At 50.2% G+C, this 20,076-nt stretch overlaps 7 protein-coding genes across 7 annotated transcripts; 6 read left to right on the forward strand and 1 right to left on the reverse strand.

Annotated features, from left to right (window-relative positions):
- Positions 1–1,127: 1,127 nt before the first annotated feature.
- On the forward strand, positions 1,128–1,758 carry Aspvir_008611 (aldehyde dehydrogenase 3 member H1; the record flags this gene model as incomplete). Its single annotated transcript, XM_043271779.1, has 2 exons — positions 1,128–1,372; positions 1,482–1,758. The coding sequence occupies 2 exons, from the start codon at positions 1,128–1,130 to the stop codon at positions 1,756–1,758; spliced, it is 522 nt and encodes a 173-aa protein (XP_043127714.1).
- A 2,887-nt stretch (positions 1,759–4,645) lies between these two features.
- On the forward strand, positions 4,646–5,829 carry Aspvir_008612 (lytic polysaccharide monooxygenase auxiliary activity family 9 protein; the record flags this gene model as incomplete). Its single annotated transcript, XM_043271780.1, has 2 exons — positions 4,646–4,969; positions 5,026–5,829. The coding sequence occupies 2 exons, from the start codon at positions 4,646–4,648 to the stop codon at positions 5,827–5,829; spliced, it is 1,128 nt and encodes a 375-aa protein (XP_043127715.1).
- A 995-nt stretch (positions 5,830–6,824) lies between these two features.
- Positions 6,825–8,936, forward strand: Aspvir_008613 (putative RNA binding protein Ligatin/Tma64; the record flags this gene model as incomplete). Its single annotated transcript, XM_043271781.1, has 3 exons — positions 6,825–6,845; positions 6,938–7,796; positions 7,852–8,936. 3 exons carry the CDS (start codon positions 6,825–6,827, stop codon positions 8,934–8,936), a joined length of 1,965 nt encoding a protein of 654 aa, XP_043127716.1.
- Positions 8,937–9,469: 533 nt separating this feature from the next.
- On the forward strand, positions 9,470–9,885 carry Aspvir_008614 (uncharacterized protein; the record flags this gene model as incomplete). Its single annotated transcript, XM_043271782.1, has 3 exons — positions 9,470–9,488; positions 9,537–9,759; positions 9,819–9,885. The coding sequence occupies 3 exons, from the start codon at positions 9,470–9,472 to the stop codon at positions 9,883–9,885; spliced, it is 309 nt and encodes a 102-aa protein (XP_043127717.1).
- Positions 9,886–10,141: 256 nt separating this feature from the next.
- Aspvir_008615 (tRNA maturation protein LHP1) lies at positions 10,142–11,399 on the reverse strand (the record flags this gene model as incomplete). Its single annotated transcript, XM_043271783.1, has 2 exons — positions 10,142–10,262; positions 10,318–11,399. 2 exons carry the CDS (start codon positions 11,397–11,399, stop codon positions 10,142–10,144), a joined length of 1,203 nt encoding a protein of 400 aa, XP_043127718.1.
- A 1,560-nt stretch (positions 11,400–12,959) lies between these two features.
- Positions 12,960–15,196, forward strand: chsD (chitin synthase D; the record flags this gene model as incomplete). The annotated part of the gene is made up of 2 exons (XM_043271784.1): positions 12,960–12,985; positions 13,045–15,196. The coding sequence occupies 2 exons, from the start codon at positions 12,960–12,962 to the stop codon at positions 15,194–15,196; spliced, it is 2,178 nt and encodes a 725-aa protein (XP_043127719.1).
- A 1,719-nt stretch (positions 15,197–16,915) lies between these two features.
- On the forward strand, positions 16,916–19,272 carry hsp88 (Hsp70 chaperone Hsp88; the record flags this gene model as incomplete). Its single annotated transcript, XM_043271785.1, has 4 exons — positions 16,916–16,990; positions 17,077–17,108; positions 17,175–18,909; positions 18,973–19,272. 4 exons carry the CDS (start codon positions 16,916–16,918, stop codon positions 19,270–19,272), a joined length of 2,142 nt encoding a protein of 713 aa, XP_043127720.1.
- Positions 19,273–20,076: the final 804 nt, after the last annotated feature.

Raw genomic sequence — 20,076 nt, forward strand, 5'->3', positions numbered from 1 at the left:
GCGACCCTACCAAGTCATCTTTTGTTCCTTGCCGAGAAATGTAGGACAGTTATTGTACGACCCTACTAATCTGATCGGTATGCACTGTCTGCGTGATATCCTAGCCATCCAGGCCAATATCTAGTATGAATATCAACCCAACCGTGTTGTACTTACTTGTAGCATATCGTCCAGTGTGTTCTAAAAGCTATCTCCGATAAGGCGGCCCTGGGTGGGTTTCCTCGAATAGGTAATCTGCCACTGAAAGCCCTCGGATTACGAAATGCGCACAGCGGCAGGGGTGTTTGACCTAGGTACTTAGGTTTGGTCACTTGTATTTATTCGCACTGTGGGAGCCATGTGCCTTTGGTGTCACGACTCAATGAAGCGTGACTTCTATATAGTGAACGGCGGATATAGGAAGATTGAGTTCCAGTCCAAATTGTCCAATATATTTCATAGGTTCTCCTCCTTCCTACCACCCGACTTTCACCTTGTGAGATGGGAACTCGAAATCCCTTGGATGAGCGATATTATTATCTACTCATTCGCTCTTCGTCAGATTGCCATTTTGGACTTTTCCTATGATACAGCCCCGGATTGGATCCACCCTCAAGTCGATCATGCGTATAGTCTGGGGTTCGTGGCTTGAGATAGCACTTGACATCCGAAACAGTAGTTCATCCGGAGACATATATCATTATATCATTCCGCCATACTAAGATGCTCTACCTCATCTATGATCCTTCAATTAGACAGCATGTGATAATCAAGCGAAACGAAGTCCATCTCAATCGTCATCCTGGTCCGAAATTTCCAATAGGTCATAGCCGAGGCGATCGGTCCAGAGACGCCCTGTAACAGTTTGGTTTGGTCGTGCGTATAACACTTGAAAACAAGGTGTACAGAGAAGCACAAGCATGTGGATCTGACAGCCCGTCTGTCCGATTAATAAATCTTGAGATTACTTGGCGGTATCTAATGACGCCGTGCCTTCGGCTCACCAAAACCCCTCTTTTCTGATCATTTCAACGATCTTAGGAACAGGCACATGGGGGCCTATAGTCAGCTATGCACGCCTTTGCAATCTGAAATAGGTCCTGCTCGGGACGTAGAAGAACACACTTCTCGCGGTACTCCCCACCACTATGGGGCCCTTCACCTCAGAAGCAGAGGTCGAAGAGGCCTACAACACTATGCAAGCGACCCCCGGTCCGGCCGCACCAAGGAGCTCACTTGGAGAGAATGGGCAGATCAAGCAGCTTTGGCGGCCTGTGGAGGATAATAAGGACCACACCATCAAGGTTGTAAACAAAGATCCCGGCCGCCATGCATATAAGACGTCCTTCACTGAGGTCATGGCCATTCAGACGGACATCGTCAGAATCTCCTGGTTCGTCTGATCCCCAAGTACATGGATTATAGTGCCATTAGAGTCGTCACTGGGGTTCCGGGGAAATGACTACCTGATGGAACGCAAGCTTGATCACATCTTCTTTAAGGATCTGTCAATGTGGCCGGTCATGTTGTCAGAGCAGTCGCAAGCATCTCACGCCGACAGTGCGGGAATTAGGAGGACAGTGTCCGGCAATTGTCACCAAAACTACGGATATTGAAGACGCCGCGAAGAATATTGCATGTGTCAAGTATCTCACCTGGGGTCAGATTTGCCTCTCGGTCAGCCACTTTTCTGCACATCCCTCCGTGCAGAAGAAGCTCATCGAGCGGATGACCTTTTACTTCAATGAGTTCAACAACAAGGGTGACCTGATTGCATGACGAACATCGTCAATCAAAACATTGTGATCGGCTCAAAGGGCTTCTCGAGAAGAGTCAAGGAAAGATTGAATACGCAGGAGAATTCGATGCATCGCGCCGTTTGTCGTCACCAATGTCAAGATGACTGGTAGGTTCTTGAGTCAACCAGTCTACTCTTCAAAAAGCCTAACAATCGCCAGATTCGCTGCTGTCCGAGTAGGTTCGAGAGCATCTGTCCCATTCTGACCTCAACTACCTAAGAAGCCACCGAGAAAATTAACAGGTTCGGTGGACTGATCAAGGACCTGAGGTAGCTGATGCCGATCGTCCATGTTATAGTCTACCTCGACCGCTGGCCATCTACGTGTTCACTCAGGATGAGGAGATCGACCATGGTAGGTCCATATCCTGCAATGTCCTGGAATCATCGCTGTGTTTCAAGCTAATCGCCCTAGTCATTTCCTCACCATATCCGGTGGCGTCACAGTGAACGGAGTCATCACCCATGCCACCGTTCCGGAACCACCGTTCGGCAGCGTTTGGGACTCAGGACATGTATACTACCATGGCGAGCACGGGTCCAAAGCTTTTGCTCACTTCCAAGTCATGGCAAGACCACTGCCTTAATCTTCCAGACTGCATCATCCTTGCTGCCACTGCATTCAGCAGACCAGGTCATATATGTGTCCGTCAGGAACAGTCTGGGAATCCGGAGAGGTTAGTCTCTGGAGGACGAGAGGCGCGTTGCTACAAGAGATTTGCGGCCAAGAATTAAGTTCGTCTTCTAAAGACTTTGGCCTGTCTGGCAATTGTGGGATTAATCGATTATCAGATGGATCACCCAATGGGCGTCCTTCATGGCGTGGACGCAGTGGTGGACTCTACCTGGTCAGTTCTTAAAATCTGAGACATAGTTGCATCGACTTCCTTCTCAGGCACACGGTGATTCAATCCCTGCTACGGAGTATACAACCGCGGGTCAATCGATATTGCCTTTGTGAATGCTTTTCCTTTCGCCTGTAATCCAATCTAAGCAATGGAATGCTGCACAGCCTGGGCCATAGGAATAATTTCGAGATAAATATCTCTTTTCCTGCATCAGTATGACGAGCATAGTGATGGATGCCTTTCCTGTTGTTTCCTCTACGAATCCTTGGATAAACTGTTGTCAAGACCTGTCACATATCCTGCAAAACCTCGCAAGTGGTTTCAATTTGATTGACGAGAAGCGTCTGCCTTTCCCCACCCACTTTGACGAAGGGGATGCAATATCCCTTGCGCTATAAGATAGCTCCACTTTTTCAAAGAGGCGCTGCCTGGTAGTAACTTAGGGGACAAATGATCGAGAAAAGAGCGAGAGCGAGAGCCCAGACGCTAGATAGAAATTAGAATGGAACAGACTCGGTCAGAAATCCAAAACCCTAAACCCTCTTTTTGGGTGCAGTTGATTCAGGAGAAGGCAGACTAGGCCAACGGCAACCCGAAGCATTCGGGCGTTTCAGACCACACAGCACCCGGTACACCTGAATAAGTAAAGCCTCATTTCAAGCCAAGTAGGCGTTTCATCTTCGGATGGTCTGGGCATCGTATATTGATCATGAGCCCAGCCCCCTGCACCAATAAGTGCAGACTGCAGCTCTTGGCTGGAGGAGTGACGTGGTTAGTAACGAACACTGGCGCTTCAGGAAATGAGCAAGGTCATAGTCCTAGTGCTGGTATGGTCTGATATAGAGGGGTTGGCGGCTAAATACCGGTAAATGAAGCACCGCCCATCCATGACAATAGTGATCAAGCGTCAGTGACCGCGTTCTCCGAACATGGCCTATCTGATACATGATGGCCAGACCTAGCTAGACGGATCTGTTCATAACTTGATAGGCAGTACAATCACTCCATCCTTCCCAGCCAGAGCGTTTTGCAATAGAGTACTCTGTATTGAGTAGCCCTCAGCTCATTCAGTCTGACTAGATTCAATCGTCAGTTTATGGTTCCGTCATCACTCACCTGTGACCGCACAGCATCAACAAGAACCAGTCTGACTGTTTCATCCAGCCTTTTCCTTCTGGTCTCTATCAGCTTGACATAGAGGAATGAAAGTCCATGTGGATCGCGGAGCATAGCCGATTGGTTCATGGAAGAAAATGGGCACCTGAGTCGGTGTCAGGGGTTAATGGATCTTCCATTGAGGTACCAGCGATTAATGCGACTTAACAAGTACCTATTCTCGTATTGCTGAATATGACAGATCCACCGGGTCCTAAAACCCATTTTAATAATGGTTTCCTGACACGGATGGAATGGAGACAGAGTGGGGAAACGTTGAACTAATGAATAAAGAAGAGCAGGGATGAAACTCGGATTGTAACAAGTGACATGTCCACTATTTCCAACCAGGAAGTGCTATATTAACCCCCTGATGCAGCTTCAACGCCGACACATTCTTCGACCACCGCAGACACGACTCGTTCTCATTAATCTCTAACTCGGTGGCTCTATCTCGACTTTCTCCACCTATCAGATAATCCTGAATTTGAATACAAACAGAGCGCTACCAAGCAATCTAGTGGTGTCCACACCGTAAGGAGTAGATACCTGCGATGGACCTTACAGAACCGGCTTCTTGAATTTGGATAGCTGTTCGGAGTCTTAACCGAGTCCAGATAGGTTCCTCGAGCTTGCTGGAGATATAAGAGCCGTCTTCGTCGCAATGGAGGACAACTTTCTTCTGTTCTTCCTCCCATCAGCATTCCTTTCTCACGGTCTCAGCACCTTCCATTCTCTCATTCTGTTCTATCGACTTCATTGACTGAAGTCCTATTTTTGTCATTCTTTCTCTCGTCTCTCGTTCGATTCGAACTAAGATTACGCTGTGCGTTGATCGTCTGGACAATACTATAAAACCTACAACATGTCTGTCTCTAAGATTGCAGCTGTTCTTCTCAGCTCGGCCGCCCTGGTCGCTGGTCACGGATACGTGAGCGGTGCCGTTGTCGATGGCAAATACTACACTGGATACCTGGTCACCCAATACCCTTACATGAGCAGCCCTCCTGACAGCATCGCTTGGTCTGAAACCGCTACCGATCTGGGTTTCGTCGACGGCAGCAGCTACTCTAGCGGCGACATCATCTGCCACAAGAGTGCTAAGAATGCTGCCCTCTCTGCCGAGATCAAGGCCGGTGGAAAGGTTGAATTCCAATGGACTGAATGGCCTGAATCTCACCACGGACCGGTATGTCTCCGTAAGATATCCATGGAACAATTGGTTAGGGTATTAACTTAGTACAGGTCATTACCTACATGGCCAACTGCAATGGTGATTGCGCCTCGGTTGACAAGACCAGCCTGGAATTCTTCAAGATTGATGAGAGTGGTCTGACCAGTGACTCTAATGTTCCTGGCACCTGGGCCTCCGACAACCTAATCGCCAACAACAACAGCTGGACCGTTACTGTTCCCAGCACCATCGCCGCTGGTAACTATGTCATGCGCCACGAAATCATTGCCCTCCACTCCGCTGGAAACAAGGACGGTGCCCAGAACTACCCTCAGTGCATCAACCTTAAGGTCACCGGTGGTGGCAGCGACAAGCCTTCAGGTACCCTCGGCACTGCGCTCTACAAGGACACTGACGCCGGCATCCTTGTCAATATCTACCAGAGCCTGAGCTCCTATGACATTCCTGGTCCTGCTCTCTACTCTGGTGCTTCTTCTGGCAGCTCCAACAACGCTGGTTCCGCCTCGTCTACCGCCGCTGCTCCTTCTGCCACTATCACTCGGACCTCCACTGCTGTCCAGACTAGCTCTGCGACTGTTTACCAGCCCTCTACTACCACCGAGGCTGTCACCGTCACCAGCAGTCCTGCCCAGCAGAGCTACGTCCAGGCTCCTACCGCCACCCCTAGCTCCACTGCTGGCAGCTCCAGCTCTGGCTTCACCTCCACCTCCACCTCAGGTGCCACTCTTCCCAGCGGCACCAGCCTCACCGCGTACTTCAACTCTCTCAGCGCCGAGGAGTTCCTCAAGGTCCTCAAGGAGACCTTCTCTTGGCTGGTTACTGAGAAGGTGCACGCTCGTGATCTCTCTGCCTAGATCAAGCACTTCGAACGAATCGACAAGCCTTTCCCTGCACATATAATTTTGTGCATCGCACCTCTGACGAGTTTTCTTTTTCAAACATACATATATGGGATCGGGGATCCTTTTTGTACTTTAGAAGCAACACAACAATTGGAGCTCTTGCTCTACGCTGATCATTTTTTGCTCTTGTTTTAAAATCTGTATTACTCACAGTAGAATGCTTGTAAAGTAATTAAAGTAAATCTACTCTGGTTACTAGATCTGTTAAACATTGATGTTCTAACATGTTATTCTTCCAACTGCCTTCACTGTTCCTTTAATTATTAGCTTCACTGTAGGTTATTTAATGTGTTTATCATCTTCCATAGAACATATAAAGAGCTTTCATTCTACGTGTATAAGGAAACATGATTTCCATTACCTGACATCTCTCCTTCATCTACTTCTCTTCAAAACAGTTACATCAAGCATGGAATAGCAAACGGAGAAGTTGCTCTTGGCTTGCTATTCCTTATTTCCTTGCTAGGCCACATTTCAGATAGTACACCTCTGTCTCCATTAACAGGTACCAGGATCTCGGGGCTATGGGGGCTATGTTAAACATGATCCAGTGCAATACGCCTGGACGGCGTCCATTTGAATTATCTTGAGTTGAAATGGTAGTTTGGAAAATTTGCAGACACGACAGCAGCACACTTTGCAAGAAATTGTGCAAAACCCTTAGTCCTACTTATATGCAAACGTCACTTCATATTGGAGACGAGTATACCTCTGGTATGCTTAGACCAGTGCGTAGAGAAAGAAGACAAGATTGACCTCAGAAGCGGGGGAAAAGCGGCCGATTGTTGTTGCGGACAAAAACCGACCTGACATCAACTTTTCCTTTTTGTTCTAGCATCTTTTGTACCTATCTTCCACGAGACTTTGTTGTGAGCAGGCTGTATTTCTCAGTATCAATCAGCTCGAGACTGACTCCTATCATATTTCTGGCCCCGTCTCATTCCATCATGTTCAAGAAAAAGCCGACAGTACGTTGTGCCCCTCCCCCGCATTTCTCCCCTCTCTACCAGACTGTTCAAGTCGCAGAATGATAGCTTCATACTTACTTCTCGATCTATAGATCAAGAACCTTGCGCCCTTACGATCCTCGGACCGCCGCAGGATCGCTGACCAAATCATCAGCGACTACAATATCAGTATTCCGTCAGCTGCACCAGCCGAAGATGACTCCAATACTCCTAACACGTCGAACCAAACCTCGCCCAACATCACAGCGATCCGAAACTCCCTTCTTCCGGAAAACTCGCTTTCTGCTCGCTTCACCACCACTGCAGGACCCCAGCTCCGAGAAGTTCAAGGCACGGTTTACGTAGGAACACATCCCGAGGGCGAGGAACGCATTTTATGGTTCAAGGTGGAACATGGGCCCGGTGCCGATGGACGATTTTATCCCACGGTTTACACATTATGGCACAATCCCAACCTTGTGCCCTTGCTTCACACGCCGGAAATGGTCATGCAGAAGCTCCGTGGCGGCGCAGACTTGATGACCCCCGGAATCGCGGATGAACCTCCTTTCCCTGAACGCGCGGTCAAAGGCGCTGTCGTCGCTGTGGCTGGTTTGGATCGACACACTGTCCCGTTATTTGTGGGCGTCTGCGAAATTGATATTGCGGGGCTTGGGGGGGTTCAGGGTACGAAAGGACATGCCGTCCGAGGCGTACACTGGGAAGGTGATGAGCTGTGGGCCTGGAGCTCGTCTTCTCGTCCCGGACAACCTGCTCCTGAATACCTTACTGGGTGGGATGTGGAAGCGGGCGAGGAAGACGTGGAGGAAATTGAGGAGCGAGTCAATGAGCTCTCCTTGGGCAAAGATCAGCAGACGCAACCTGCGGACGAGGTGCCTCAAGCCGAATCTCTTGAGCAGCACCACGAAGAGGGTGCTCCCGTTGAGGAAGCGAAAGAACCCTCCACAAAAGGTCGGCGCCCATTGTTTCCGTCTCGGTATTCGTTCTGAAACTGACCGACCTGCAGAGATCGATGAGGCTTTTGAGAAAGCCTTCCTTTATTCTCTGTACAAGCTTAAACAGGACAACCCCACCGCACCGAACCATGGCCTGTCCCTTCCCATACAACCATCTGCCCTCGTCTCGAACATGCTTACTCCTTACCTCCCGATTTACTCTCCTCAGCAGGCTCAATACTATCAGATCAAAAAGACAAGCTGGAAGAATGTCAAAAAGTTCATCAAATATCTCGATAAGCAGCGTCTCGTCAAATCCAAAGACCGCAGCGGACAAGAAACTGTCATTCTCGATGTGGATTTCAACGACCGCCGCGTCGAGCAATTTGTTCCTTACAAACTTCCATCAAAGAACGCCGTTGAGAATGCGGGAAAGCCCGTCCCCTCCGGGAACAAGATGCCTGCAACTTCGGAGGGAGACCCTTCCGTTGGACAGACAATAACTGTCCAGACTCTTTATCGGCCAACGGGAAAGCTTACCCCGACAATCTTCCCAGCTCTTTCGAGCGGCGACCCAAGAAACTACTACAAGTATTCTGAAGTATCCAACCGTTTGGACGAATACATTCAGTCTCAAAACCCGCCTATTGTCTCCAACGAGAACCGCCGTATCATCTCGCTCAACCCTTTCCTCGCAAACACAATCTTCACATCTTCCTCAGCCGAGGACAAGACCACCATTGCACGTGGCAAGACGACACGAGATGGCCTCTTGAAGCGGATCATGGAAGACTCAGCGTTCCTAACTCCACACTATGTCATCCTCAAACAGGGCCAGACCCTGTCCGATGTGAAACCGAAAGCAGGTGCAACGCCCAAGGTCAACCTTGTTCTCGAGAAAAGGACAGGTTCGAAAACCGTCACCAAAGTTTGGAACTTGGAGATTTTCGGTATAGTCCCTAGTCTGCTGGCTGAAGAACTGCAGAAGAAATGCGCTAGCAGCACCAGCGTCGCCCAGGCCACTGGAGCCACCAAAGGCGTGATGGAGGTCCTGATTCAAGGCGACCAAAGGAAGGCTGTGGAAACAGCGCTGCTCCGACGTGGTGTGAAGATGCAGTGGATTGATGTGGTGGATAAGACGAAGAAGAAGAAATGAGCCTTCTGAGGGAAGGCCTGTTGTATTTAGCGATTGGATAAAACATTGATCAATACTTGGGTATACCACATGGCTTGAACGGAAGAATTAGACACGTATCTTCTTCAGGAGACGTCCCTTCATAACGGTAGATTCGACTCCCAGGCTCTTATCATGAAACTCATTGTAGTCATTTCGACAGTGAGATTGCTCCATTAGGCCACCCATATGAGATGCTCACTTGTTTAGAGATTCTAGCAGCCACGGTCGGCCCCGCGAATCTTCCAGCACAAGGAGGCTCACAGCTGAGCTTCAAAGCAACGCAGCAATGATGCCAGCAACAGACCAATTGCCCGTTTCATCAACGGAAGATCATTCAAAGCCGTCCAAAATCAAATGATTCCACCAATCGGCGATAACCCGATTCCCCGACCCCTCCCGTCCGAGAAGCATAGGAAACATTCCACCCCATCTATATAAGAGCCCGCTGTTCCCGCGTCTCGTCGACTAATCAAAAAATAGATAAATTGATAGAGAAGTATAAACCCGAGGAAATGCCAGTCTACCACATCGGTGCGTGTAACCCTGCTGCAACCAAAGGGGATGATTGACCAGTGGCAGTTCTCTTCCGTCTCAAGCCAGGCGTCACCCAGGCCCAGCTCGCCAACTGGGCCATTGTTGCGGAGAGCATGGTGGGTAGAATCCCTGGCTTGGTTTCGTTGAAGGCCGGGCAGCCGTTGCCTATCAGTGTTCCCCGTGCCAAGGGGTTTGATATGGGGCTTGTGGCTGTCATGGAGTCGCCCGAGGCTGTGGCTACTTATGCTACGCATCCGGTCCACCTTGAGTTTGTTTCCGCCACCAACGTGTGTTTGTGTGTTTGAGTTGGCTAATGAAGTACTGTAGGGTATCGAAGCTGAGAGAGGAGTTGTGCGATGATACGCTGGCATATGACTTGGAGTTCCAGAATTGATTTACGAGGGTATAAGTGCCGTGGGTGGGAGGCTGAAGAGCCAAAATTCTATCATGACCATTTGCTAGATCCTGCAAAGAATAACCTCCAAGTATCAATGATGACAACAAATGATATACAACGCCATTAAGAAACCAGCAGCAAAAGACCGCAAGTGCTTTTGTTGTACCATAACAAATGGGAATAATCCATTAGCTCCGTGATGAAGGAAGGGTGGGACCAGTCGGGAAAACTTGAACAGAGGAGAGCGAAGCCATTACTCCTTGGCATCGACCTTCTTGGCAGGGTGCTCGCCGTTGGCAGCGGGCTCGTCCTCGCGGGTCCGCTTCTGGCCAGATGTAGCATCGTCGGCGGTGCTTTGCACGACGGGAACACCACTATAAGCGGATTAGTCAAATGCTGCAAGACCAAGAGAAAGAAGCTATAACTTACCGAGCATCCTTCTGGACCTCACGGCGCTGCTCGCCCTGAGGCTTGTCAAAGCCGTTCTTCTGATCTTCTGCCCGACGTTCACGCCAGTCACGCTTGTCACCACCGCGGGGGCCGCCACGGCCGCGTCCACGGAAAACACCACCACGGCCACGGCTGGGCTTGATGCGGCCAGCTTCGATGTCCCGAACCTTCTCCTCACAGTAATCTTTCTTGCTCTTGATGAGCAAATCTTGTCCCTTCCATTGGGGCTTAGGATCCAGAGCAAGGAATTCCTTCTGCTTCTCCTCAGTCGCGAACTCAACAAAAACGCTTCCCTTGAAGATCCGATCGTGTGTGCGGCGGAGACGAATTGCGTTGACTGGTCCGTAAGGAGCGAAGAAGGCCTCAATGTCAATTTGGGTGGTAGGAGTTTCCTTTCCGAAGCCCTTGGCGTAGATGCTACGGCTCATGGCCTGGTCTTCGAAAACCTTGGCCACGCTGGGGTCGGCGTTCTCGGTCACCGATTCAGGCAGAGGCACCTTGCGGCGCACGCAAGTGTCGTTATCAGCCAGCTCGACAGTCTCGGAGGACTTCAGAGCCTCAACAATGGCGCTGAAGGGCTGGAAGCGACGCATGCGCTTGAAAGAATGAAGGAGTTCGAGGGGAACGGGGCGGTTGCTGCTTCCGCCCACCTTGGAAAGGAGGAATTTGTCCATGGGAAGGTTCGAGTCAGAGAAGTAGAATTCAACCTGCTTGCGGATCTCATCATGGTTGTCTGTGACCTCCAGCGTGGAGGGATCAAACTTGACGTTGTTGCGACGGTTTCCACGGCCCCGTGTATCGCGCTCCTCGGTCTTGCCCTCCTTCTGCTCTTCAGCTTTCGCCGACTGTTCGCCGAGCTTTGCAGCGGCAGCTACAATGCGAGCCTCCTCTGCATCTTCTGTGGGAGCTTCGCCCTTCTTCTCTTCTGCGGGCTGCTCGGAAGGCTTGGCAGCTTCCCCGGCGGTTTCGCCCTTCAGCTCTGCCAAAACGTTCTGAACATCCTTCTCGGCCTCAGCATTGGCGTTGGTGGCCGCAGGGGTAATTTTCTGCTCATCGGCCATGACTGTCCAAATTTATTCCAAGTACTTCGACTCTGTACAGCGGAAAGCGAGAATGGGAGAAAAGGGCCGCGCAGGTCCTGTACTCGATCAGACTAGGTCAGCATACAACGGATTATCCTCGACTTCCGGATTCGAAACAAAAGAAGGGAAAAATGGATTTAAAGTTATTGAACAGAGGTTGACGACAGATAAATGCGAGTCAACCCCGCGTAGTCCAATTTCAGGGTATGACTCCACGTGAGTCGCGCGAAGCATAAGCAATGCACAACATAGTAGCCTTACCTCCAATTAAAGAGCCTTGTAGTCTAGGGGAAGAAATATGCAACTGTAGAAGAAAGTTCAAGAAGACGCTTCTGCACACAATGAGTATCGTACTTTCCTTTGGTTGGAAGAATGAAAATCTTAAGGCGAATAATAAAGCACGAGGGGAAATTTTCTGAACACTGCGGAGCTTCAGCCACATGGAGAATCAAGGAATGTGTGGCGCATGCGGCCCCTAGTCCCGATACGAAGATGGTACTCCATTGACACCACAATTACGAGGTAGAAATGACTAACCCTATTGGGACATACGGCATGGATGCATAGCTACAGTACCTAGGTAAAGTCCATTGGACATCTTGACTCCAAACTCATTCTTATTGACAATCGACAAAGCAAGAAGAGTTGAATCATTTTCACAGATGCCAAGGCACTGGATCATGTCTGTAAAGCGTGCTATTGCCTTTTCTGTTTTACGCCCGCTGTCCAGGCCCAGCATGGACGCTGTATCCCGAAGTCAGGCTGCCCCGTTGAGCGTGCCTTCCATATCGAAGCAACTTGCCCTACCGATTTCGTACTGGCTTATGGGAGACTGTTGCCACAGACGACCCCGGCTACCTTCAGTGTTGAGGAACTTCAATACTCTCGCGTGTTTGACCTGATAATACCATCATTACTTTGCTCAATTTTGGATTAAAACTTGAGTGGTTTGAAGAATAGCGATTGCTCCATCGTTTGACGTCTCTCCAATCTGCGACTGCACTGATCTGCTCCCCGTGATTTCTTGTCAGCTTGAGCAGATCACCTGGCGGCCCGGGCTTGCTCCATTCGTTCTCCGAGCACATCTTAACGCGAGCAGGGAACAAGCCCTAGCATCGAACTGAAGGTCTAACAATCGACTCGTTAATCGATGCACAGCTAGGTCTCCAGTTGATCAAGCAAGCCAGCGGCAAGTGGTTGCTTACCGAAGCACCAGTCGGACATCTTGACTTTATTGCATTCTTCAACGCTTTCGCTGGACTTTGGAAGGAAGACCTACATACAGCATCTAGCAATGGCTGAAGGTAGTAGTTCGGTTTCTCAGAACCCCTGGACCACTACAGATGTGAGTTTGTTCATCAATTGGATGCACTAGATTTGGTCTCACGAGAAGCCTAGATAATATATCTTACAATCGTCTCGCCGATGGTACTGGCAGCATTCTTGGAATGGTTCCTCTGGATTGCTGCGTTCTTATACTGCCTTGCAAAAGTCTATCAAAAAGCAGATCACTGGAGTGTCAGATTCCTCGCGGTCACTATGATTGTCCTCTTCACATTACTTAGGTGAGTTTCAATATGACGAGCCTTCTCGAACAGATCATGCATGCTAATTTGGCACACAGGGGAATCTTTCTGCCTGTTATGATCGTGACCCTCCCCCTCCCAGCTCATTTGAGACAACACTTCCCCGCTCAAATGGTACTTATGCTCCAATGGTTTGCCTTCGGGATGTTTTCCGCACTGCTTATAATCCCCTGGCTATTGTGCGTTTACAGACTGGTGACACATTCACCGGGCAGAACCAAGCGGATCAAGCAAGTTTTGGATGACCGAACTGCTCCCAAAACAGTTGTTGTTATGCCAGTCTATAAGGAGGCCCCTGAAACGTTGATAAGGGCAATCGATTCTGTGGTTGATTGTGATTATCCGGCTAACTGTATCCATGTGTTCCTCTCTTACGATGGCTGCCTCATTGACGAATCCTATCTTCGGGTGATTGACCACCTTGGAATCCCAATCACGCTGGAGAGCTATCCACAAAGTATAGACGTGACATACAAGGGCGCCAGAATTACGGTGTCTCGTTTCAAACATGGGGGGAAACGACATTGCCAGAAGCAAACGTTCAGATTGATCGATATGGTATATGCGGATTACCTGGAGCGTCACGACAACCTTTTCGTGTTATTCATAGACTCCGACTGCATCCTTGACCGTGTATGTCTGCAAAACTTCATGTACGATATGGAGTTGAAGCCAGGGAGCAAACACGACATGTTGGCAATGACAGGTGTCATTACGTCGACCACGGATCGGGGCTCGCTTCTCACGCTTCTGCAGGACATGGAGTATGTCCATGGGCAACTTTTCGAGCGCTCTGTGGAATCTAGCTGCGGCGCTGTGACTTGCCTCCCCGGTGCTTTGACGATGCTCCGGTTCTCTGCTTTTCGTAAAATGGCCAAGTACTACTTCGCGGACAAAGCCGAGCAATGCGAGGACTTTTTTGACTATGGGAAGTGTCACCTTGGAGAAGATCGCTGGCTCACCCACCTGTTCATGGTAGGCGCTCGGAAGCGTTATCAAATCCAGATGTGCGCAGGCGCTTTCTGCAAGACCGAGGCAGTGCAGACATTCAGCAGTCTTTTAAAGCAGCGTCGCCGCTGGTTTCTGGGTTTCATAACCAACGAAGTGTGTATGCTGACTGATGTGCGGCTTTGGAAGCGTTACCCCCTGCTCTGCCTGGTCCGTTTTATGCAAAACACAATCCGAACAACCGCACTGCTGTTTTTCATCATCGCACTCTCACTCATGACAACATCGAGCAGCATCAATGACCTGCCCGTGGGGTTTATTGCCATATCGCTAGGACTCAACTACGTCCTCATGTTCTACTTGGGTGCGAAGCTCAAGCGCTACAAAGCTTGGCTTTTCCCGCTGATGTTTATCCTAAATCCCTTCTTCAACTGGCTGTATATGGTGTACGGAATTCTCACTGCGGGCCAACGTACATGGGGAGGACCGAGAGCCGATGCCGCCACCGCCGATGAGCATACCTCGCCTGAGGAGGCCATCGAACAAGCTAAGGCTCAAGGCGACGAGCTCAATGTCGATCTGACTACTTTCCGTTCCAGAGGGGATGAGAAGAGCGTTCCAATCCATCCCTCAGAGAAGATCGAAGGGCGCTTCTCTGCACCAGAGCTCCCCGACAGTTACTACTCGAACCAGAACGACTCCAACGCTGCCCTGGACGAGCTGATGACGCCTCTTCCCGGTGTGCCTCGGATAGGTATCCATGCACATCCGTCCTCCGACTCAATCATAACCTCGGACTCGCTGAGCTCGATCCATCTTCCCCTTAAGGTTGAAGAGCTGACAGGTGATAATGGCAATATGAAACCCTGTTTCGATCGGCAAACAAGGGACACGTCGTGTTTGCATCAGGTGCAGAGGACTTGTTCGAACGGAATCATGACCACTGATTCATGCTCTTCACAAGAAGATGCTTTCGAGATGGTAAACAAGAGTGGGATATTGTCACCATCGGCCCATATCCTGCCGCACTCATCACAAGCCACGGAGTCGTCATCCGGAGAGGATATATACCCACTTCACTTGCCAGCGCCATACGAACAAGAAACACGGTTTGCTCCTATCAATGCTTCAACCAGAGGTCCAATGGAAAGAAACACCCCAGAGGTACAGAGACCCCGCCGTAAGCTCCCAGGGATTCCACGGCCTATCAAAGCACAGAAAGATCCCGAAAGTATGGTTTAGGGCACTTGCACACGTCGTAAGGCAGCTGTGTCTAAGCTCAGATGTCCTAGAGAAGCGGGTCCATGTACATTGATGGTCAGTCGAGAAAGCATGGAGACTACCATTACGGTTTTAAGATATTCGGTCAACCCTTGCAGAACAATTCTGTTGCTTTCTTATCCTCTTATTTTGGAATTCTTCGAGAGACACTTTTTGTACTTCATGCTTTGTCGTCCAGCCTTATGTATGTCGCTTTGATAATAAAAGTAGCACACTCTTTTTAGACTAAACTTATTTGCCTTATTTGCTTGGGTAGCAGAGTATATAACTTCTCGAGAAGAAGAAGCATAGTCCTATCAACCACAAGCCAGAGACGACCTTCCAGAGTAAGCGTAACTGAAGCAGTGGCGCCTGTCTGGGAGTCTGAAGTTTGCAAGCTGCCTCCCCTCGCCAATTGCAACATTCAGACATTACGGCATCAAGTACGAATTTCCATTCAGAGATACGAAGACGTCCAAGAGATCATAGTAGACTCAATTCCTTCTGGTGAGATCTTTGACGGAAGGCCTTTCACTGCGCTGATCCCCAGCTGGAGAAAAACCACAAATCTCTTGCCTTCGCTATCCGCTCCGCTGCCTGATATGGTAGATTGACTTACATTGAGCAGGCTGATGCCGGTATTACTGCCCTGAATTCCACGTAACCGTGATCTTGCAGGAAATTGGCCGTTCTCTGCTCAAACCTGCCAATGCGGGACGATGATGGGCAGTCGAGAGCTATGTGCAAAGGGGGGGTTATCTCGAGCTGAGTAAACAAACCGAACACAACCGCGCTGTGCGTACAGCCAGACAGCTAGACAGTTTCCAATCGCGGGTAAGGACCTTCGCGTCTTATTCACTGTGTCAAAACGCTTCTTGACTATCGTCAGGGCAAACTTGGTACCTTGACACAATCTTAGGAGAGTGGCAGAACGGCTCCTGACATGATGCCATGCATGTGTGTTTTCTTCATAGCAATTCTCCCGGTGACGGCCTAGTTAGAGACGTCCACAAGGCCATGGACAAGTCATGCAATTATCGCTGCCAAGATCCATTACCTGCTGGTTAATAACACTTTGCCTTGCCCATCCCACTTCCTTGTTTACTGTTAGTCAAATCGATGGTGATTGGTCAGGTGACTACTGTTTTAAGGTAGGTAATCGATAAGGCGGCGGAACCCCGCCAAAAGCGGTGTGAATACTGCCTAGGAACCCACCCCCAGGCGGTGTGACGCGGGAAGATTCGAGCATAAGCCAGAAGGTTCGACAGGCAGCACAAGGGACAGCTTGGGCTTCAGGAATAGGCATAACTAAGAGTAATTGCCCCAGATTGAGTCAGATTTCTGGGAGGTAGTGCAGTACAAGAAAACTTATGAGATTGATGATTGTGTGCCCCTTGAGACTATAAAAATCCTCGATTTACAGCAGGTCGTACGTGCCCAAAATTGTCGGGGGGGAAAAAATCTGACTGACGACACAGGAGAACCCACGTTTGGCCCTAGCCACAAGCTCATCCGCTTATCACCGCGCCCTGATAGCAAGTGGCGCTATTGCAAATTCTCCCCTCTTCGCTCTTTTCTTAGGATCTTCCAACGTTTCCCTCCAACCTCAATATAGACAACATTCTCCCCTCGACACCTCCCCCGCACCATACCCCCTTTCTTACGGTCCGGTTCATATTCATCGCCTAATTTATCCACACAATGAGTGTCGTCGGTATCGATTTCGGTGCCCAAAGCACCAAGGTTGGTGTTGCACGGAACAAGGGTATTGATATTGTGCGTATATGCCCCTCAGCCCCATTTGTTCATATTTTGAATCAATTGCTGGAACAGCTCGCGCTAACGCTATTGTCTATCCACAGATCACCAATGAAGTCTCGAACAGATCTACTCCGTATGTGTCAAACTTTCCATCAGATTCCGCCCTCAGATCATAGTGCTGACTATATTTTCAATGTAGGACTCTGGTCGGATTCGGCGCCAGAAGCAGACAAATTGGCGAGGGCGCAAAGACACAAGAAATGTCCAACCTGAAGAACACGGTCGGCAATCTCAAGCGTCTCATCGGCCGTTCATTCAGCGACCCCGACGTGGAGATTGAGCAGAAGTACACCTCAGCGGCTATCTGTGATGTAAACGGCCAGGCTGGTGTTGAAGTGAGCTACCTGGGCAAGAAGGAGAAGTTCTCGGCGACACAGCTGGCTGCCATGTACCTGACCAAGATCAGAGACATCACATCCAAGGAGCTGAAGCTCCCTGTCTCCGACGTCACAATCAGCGTTCCCGCTTGGTTCACAGATTCTCAGCGCCGCGCCATGATCGACGCCGGTGAGATTGCCGGTCTCAAGGTTCTGAGACTCATCAATGACACCACTGCTACCGCCCTCGGCTATGGTATCACCAAGACTGATCTCCCCGGTCCCGAGGAGAAGCCCCGCAGGGTGATGTTCGTCGATATTGGTCATAGCGACTACACCGCCTCCATTGTTGAGTTCAGAAAGGGCGAGCTCAACGTCAAGGCTACCGCCTACGATCGTCACTTTGGTGGTCGTGATTTCGACAGAGCCCTCACCGAGCACTTTGCCGATGAATTCAAGGAGAAGTTCAAGATTGACGTCCGTTCCAACCCCAAGGCCTACGCGCGTACCCTTGCCGCGGCCGAGAAGATGAAGAAGGTTCTCTCCGCCAACCCTGCTGCCCCTATGAGCATCGAGTCACTCATGGAAGACGTTGATGTCCGTTCCATCGTCAAGCGTGAGGAGCTCGAAACCATGGTCAAGCCTCTGCTTGAGCGTGTCACCGCCCCCATTGAGGAGGTTCTTGCTGAGGCCAAGCTCAAGCCCGAGGACATTGACTCGGTCGAGATGGTCGGTGGCTGCACCCGTGTCCCTGCTATCAAGGACGCCATCGCCAAGTTTTTCGGCAAGACCCTGTCCTTCACTCTCAACCAGGACGAGGCCATTGCTCGTGGTTGCGCCTTCAGCTGTGCCATCCTCTCTCCCGTCTTCCGTGTCCGTGACTTCGCCGTGCACGACATTGTCAACTACCCCATCGAGTTCACCTGGGAACAGTCGGCCGACATCCCCGACGAGGACACTAGCCTCACTGTCTTCAACCGTGGCAATGTCATGCCTTCGACCAAGATCCTCACATTCTACCGCAAGCAGCCTTTCGATTTGGAGGCTCGTTATGCTAAGCCCGAGATGCTTCCTGGCAAGATCAACCCTTGGATTGGCCGCTTCTCCGTCAAGGGTGTCAAGGCTGATGCCAACGACGACTTTATGATCTGCAAGCTCAAGGCTAGACTGAACCTGCACGGTATCCTGAACGTCGAGTCTGGTTACTACGTTGAGGATGTGGAGGTTGAGGAGCCCGTTGACGAGGACAAGATGGACACCGATGCTCCCGAGGGCGAGCAGCCCAAGAAGACGCGCAAGGTCAAGAAGCAGGTTCGCAAGGGTGACCTGCCCATCTCCACCGGCACCACCGGCGTTGAGCAGACTGTCAAGGAAACCTGGATCGAGCGTGAGAACGCTATGTACATGGAGGACAAGTTGATCGCCGAGACCGACGAGAAGAAGAACGAGCTCGAGTCGAGTATCTACGAGCTCCGTGACAAGATCGACGGCGTCTATGCCGAGTTTGCCAACGAGGAGGAGAAGGACAAGCTGCGTGCCAAGCTGACCGACATGGAGGTGAGTACAATGTGTACGATTTCATCTAGGACGCAAGGAACTCGACGCTAACGCTCTACATAGGACTGGCTCTACGAGGAGGGCGAGGACACTACCAAGTCCGTCTACGTTGCCAAGCTGGATGAGATCCGCTTCATCGCTGGTCCCATCGTCCAGCGGTACAAGGAGAAGATCGAGGCCGAGCGCCAGGCTATCCTGAAGGCCCAGGAGGAAGAGGCCGCCAAGAAGCGCGCCGAAGAGGAGGCCAAGCGCAAGGCTGAGGAAGAGGCCAAGAAGGCGGAGGAGACCAAGCCTGATGAGGAGATGAAGGATGCTCCCGCAGAAGGCGAGGCGGCCCCCGCCGAGGGCGAGGAGAAGCAGTGAAGAAAAGTCTTTTACCCTTTCGATATCAATGAGTACGACTCTCGCATATAAAGCCTGATGACAATGGTCATGAAACGGTGAAGCAATACATCCGATACATGATTCTCTTTTTCTTGTGAACTTGTTATATCTTCTCTGTTACTTTTATGCTGTAGAATGTTGTCTTGGTGGTATTGTTTTTCACAACCTACCTAATCATATTTTGGCACTGACACCTACATGCGAGCAGCTGAACTGAAATCGTGGCTCGCATGACTGTCGCCATATCAGATTATGATTCATGAGGGAAAGAAAATCACACGACAGAAGACTTAGATATATGAAGCGTGGATAGAGTTCAGGCAACCAAATTGTTCTCTTGTTTTCTTCAAGTCCATCATTTCATGTAAGCATGTAGGCTACAACGCAATACCTGTATATTCCCGACTTGACGTGTCATATCACTTGACCTTCGTCGGGTCGATCTCGTGTTCTCATGGGGTTAGCTTCTCACGGAATCGCGTCAAGCCGTCAAGCCAGGCTGGATTGCTTAAAAATCCGGCGGACCGACTCATCGCACCTTTCCGAACCCAACGGTCTTGGCGGGTGTTTCAAGCATGACATATTCAACTCGTTAACGGCGAGTCGGTGGTTAACGTCTTAAGTCCGTTGACTCCACCCTATGGAGTCGAGCAGCTTGGACTGTGCTGGTGGACTTTTCTAGCACAGGCTGAATCATACTAGTGGCATAGTTACCATGGGATACCTGGATGGAAGCTCAAAGCTGCGCATATTCCATTTATTGATACCTGACGGCGTAGTGGC

This window comes from Aspergillus viridinutans (genome assembly GCF_018404265.1).
Source record: "Aspergillus viridinutans IFM 47045 DNA, scaffold_7, whole genome shotgun sequence".
Lineage (NCBI taxonomy): Eukaryota > Fungi > Ascomycota > Eurotiomycetes > Eurotiales > Aspergillaceae > Aspergillus > Aspergillus viridinutans.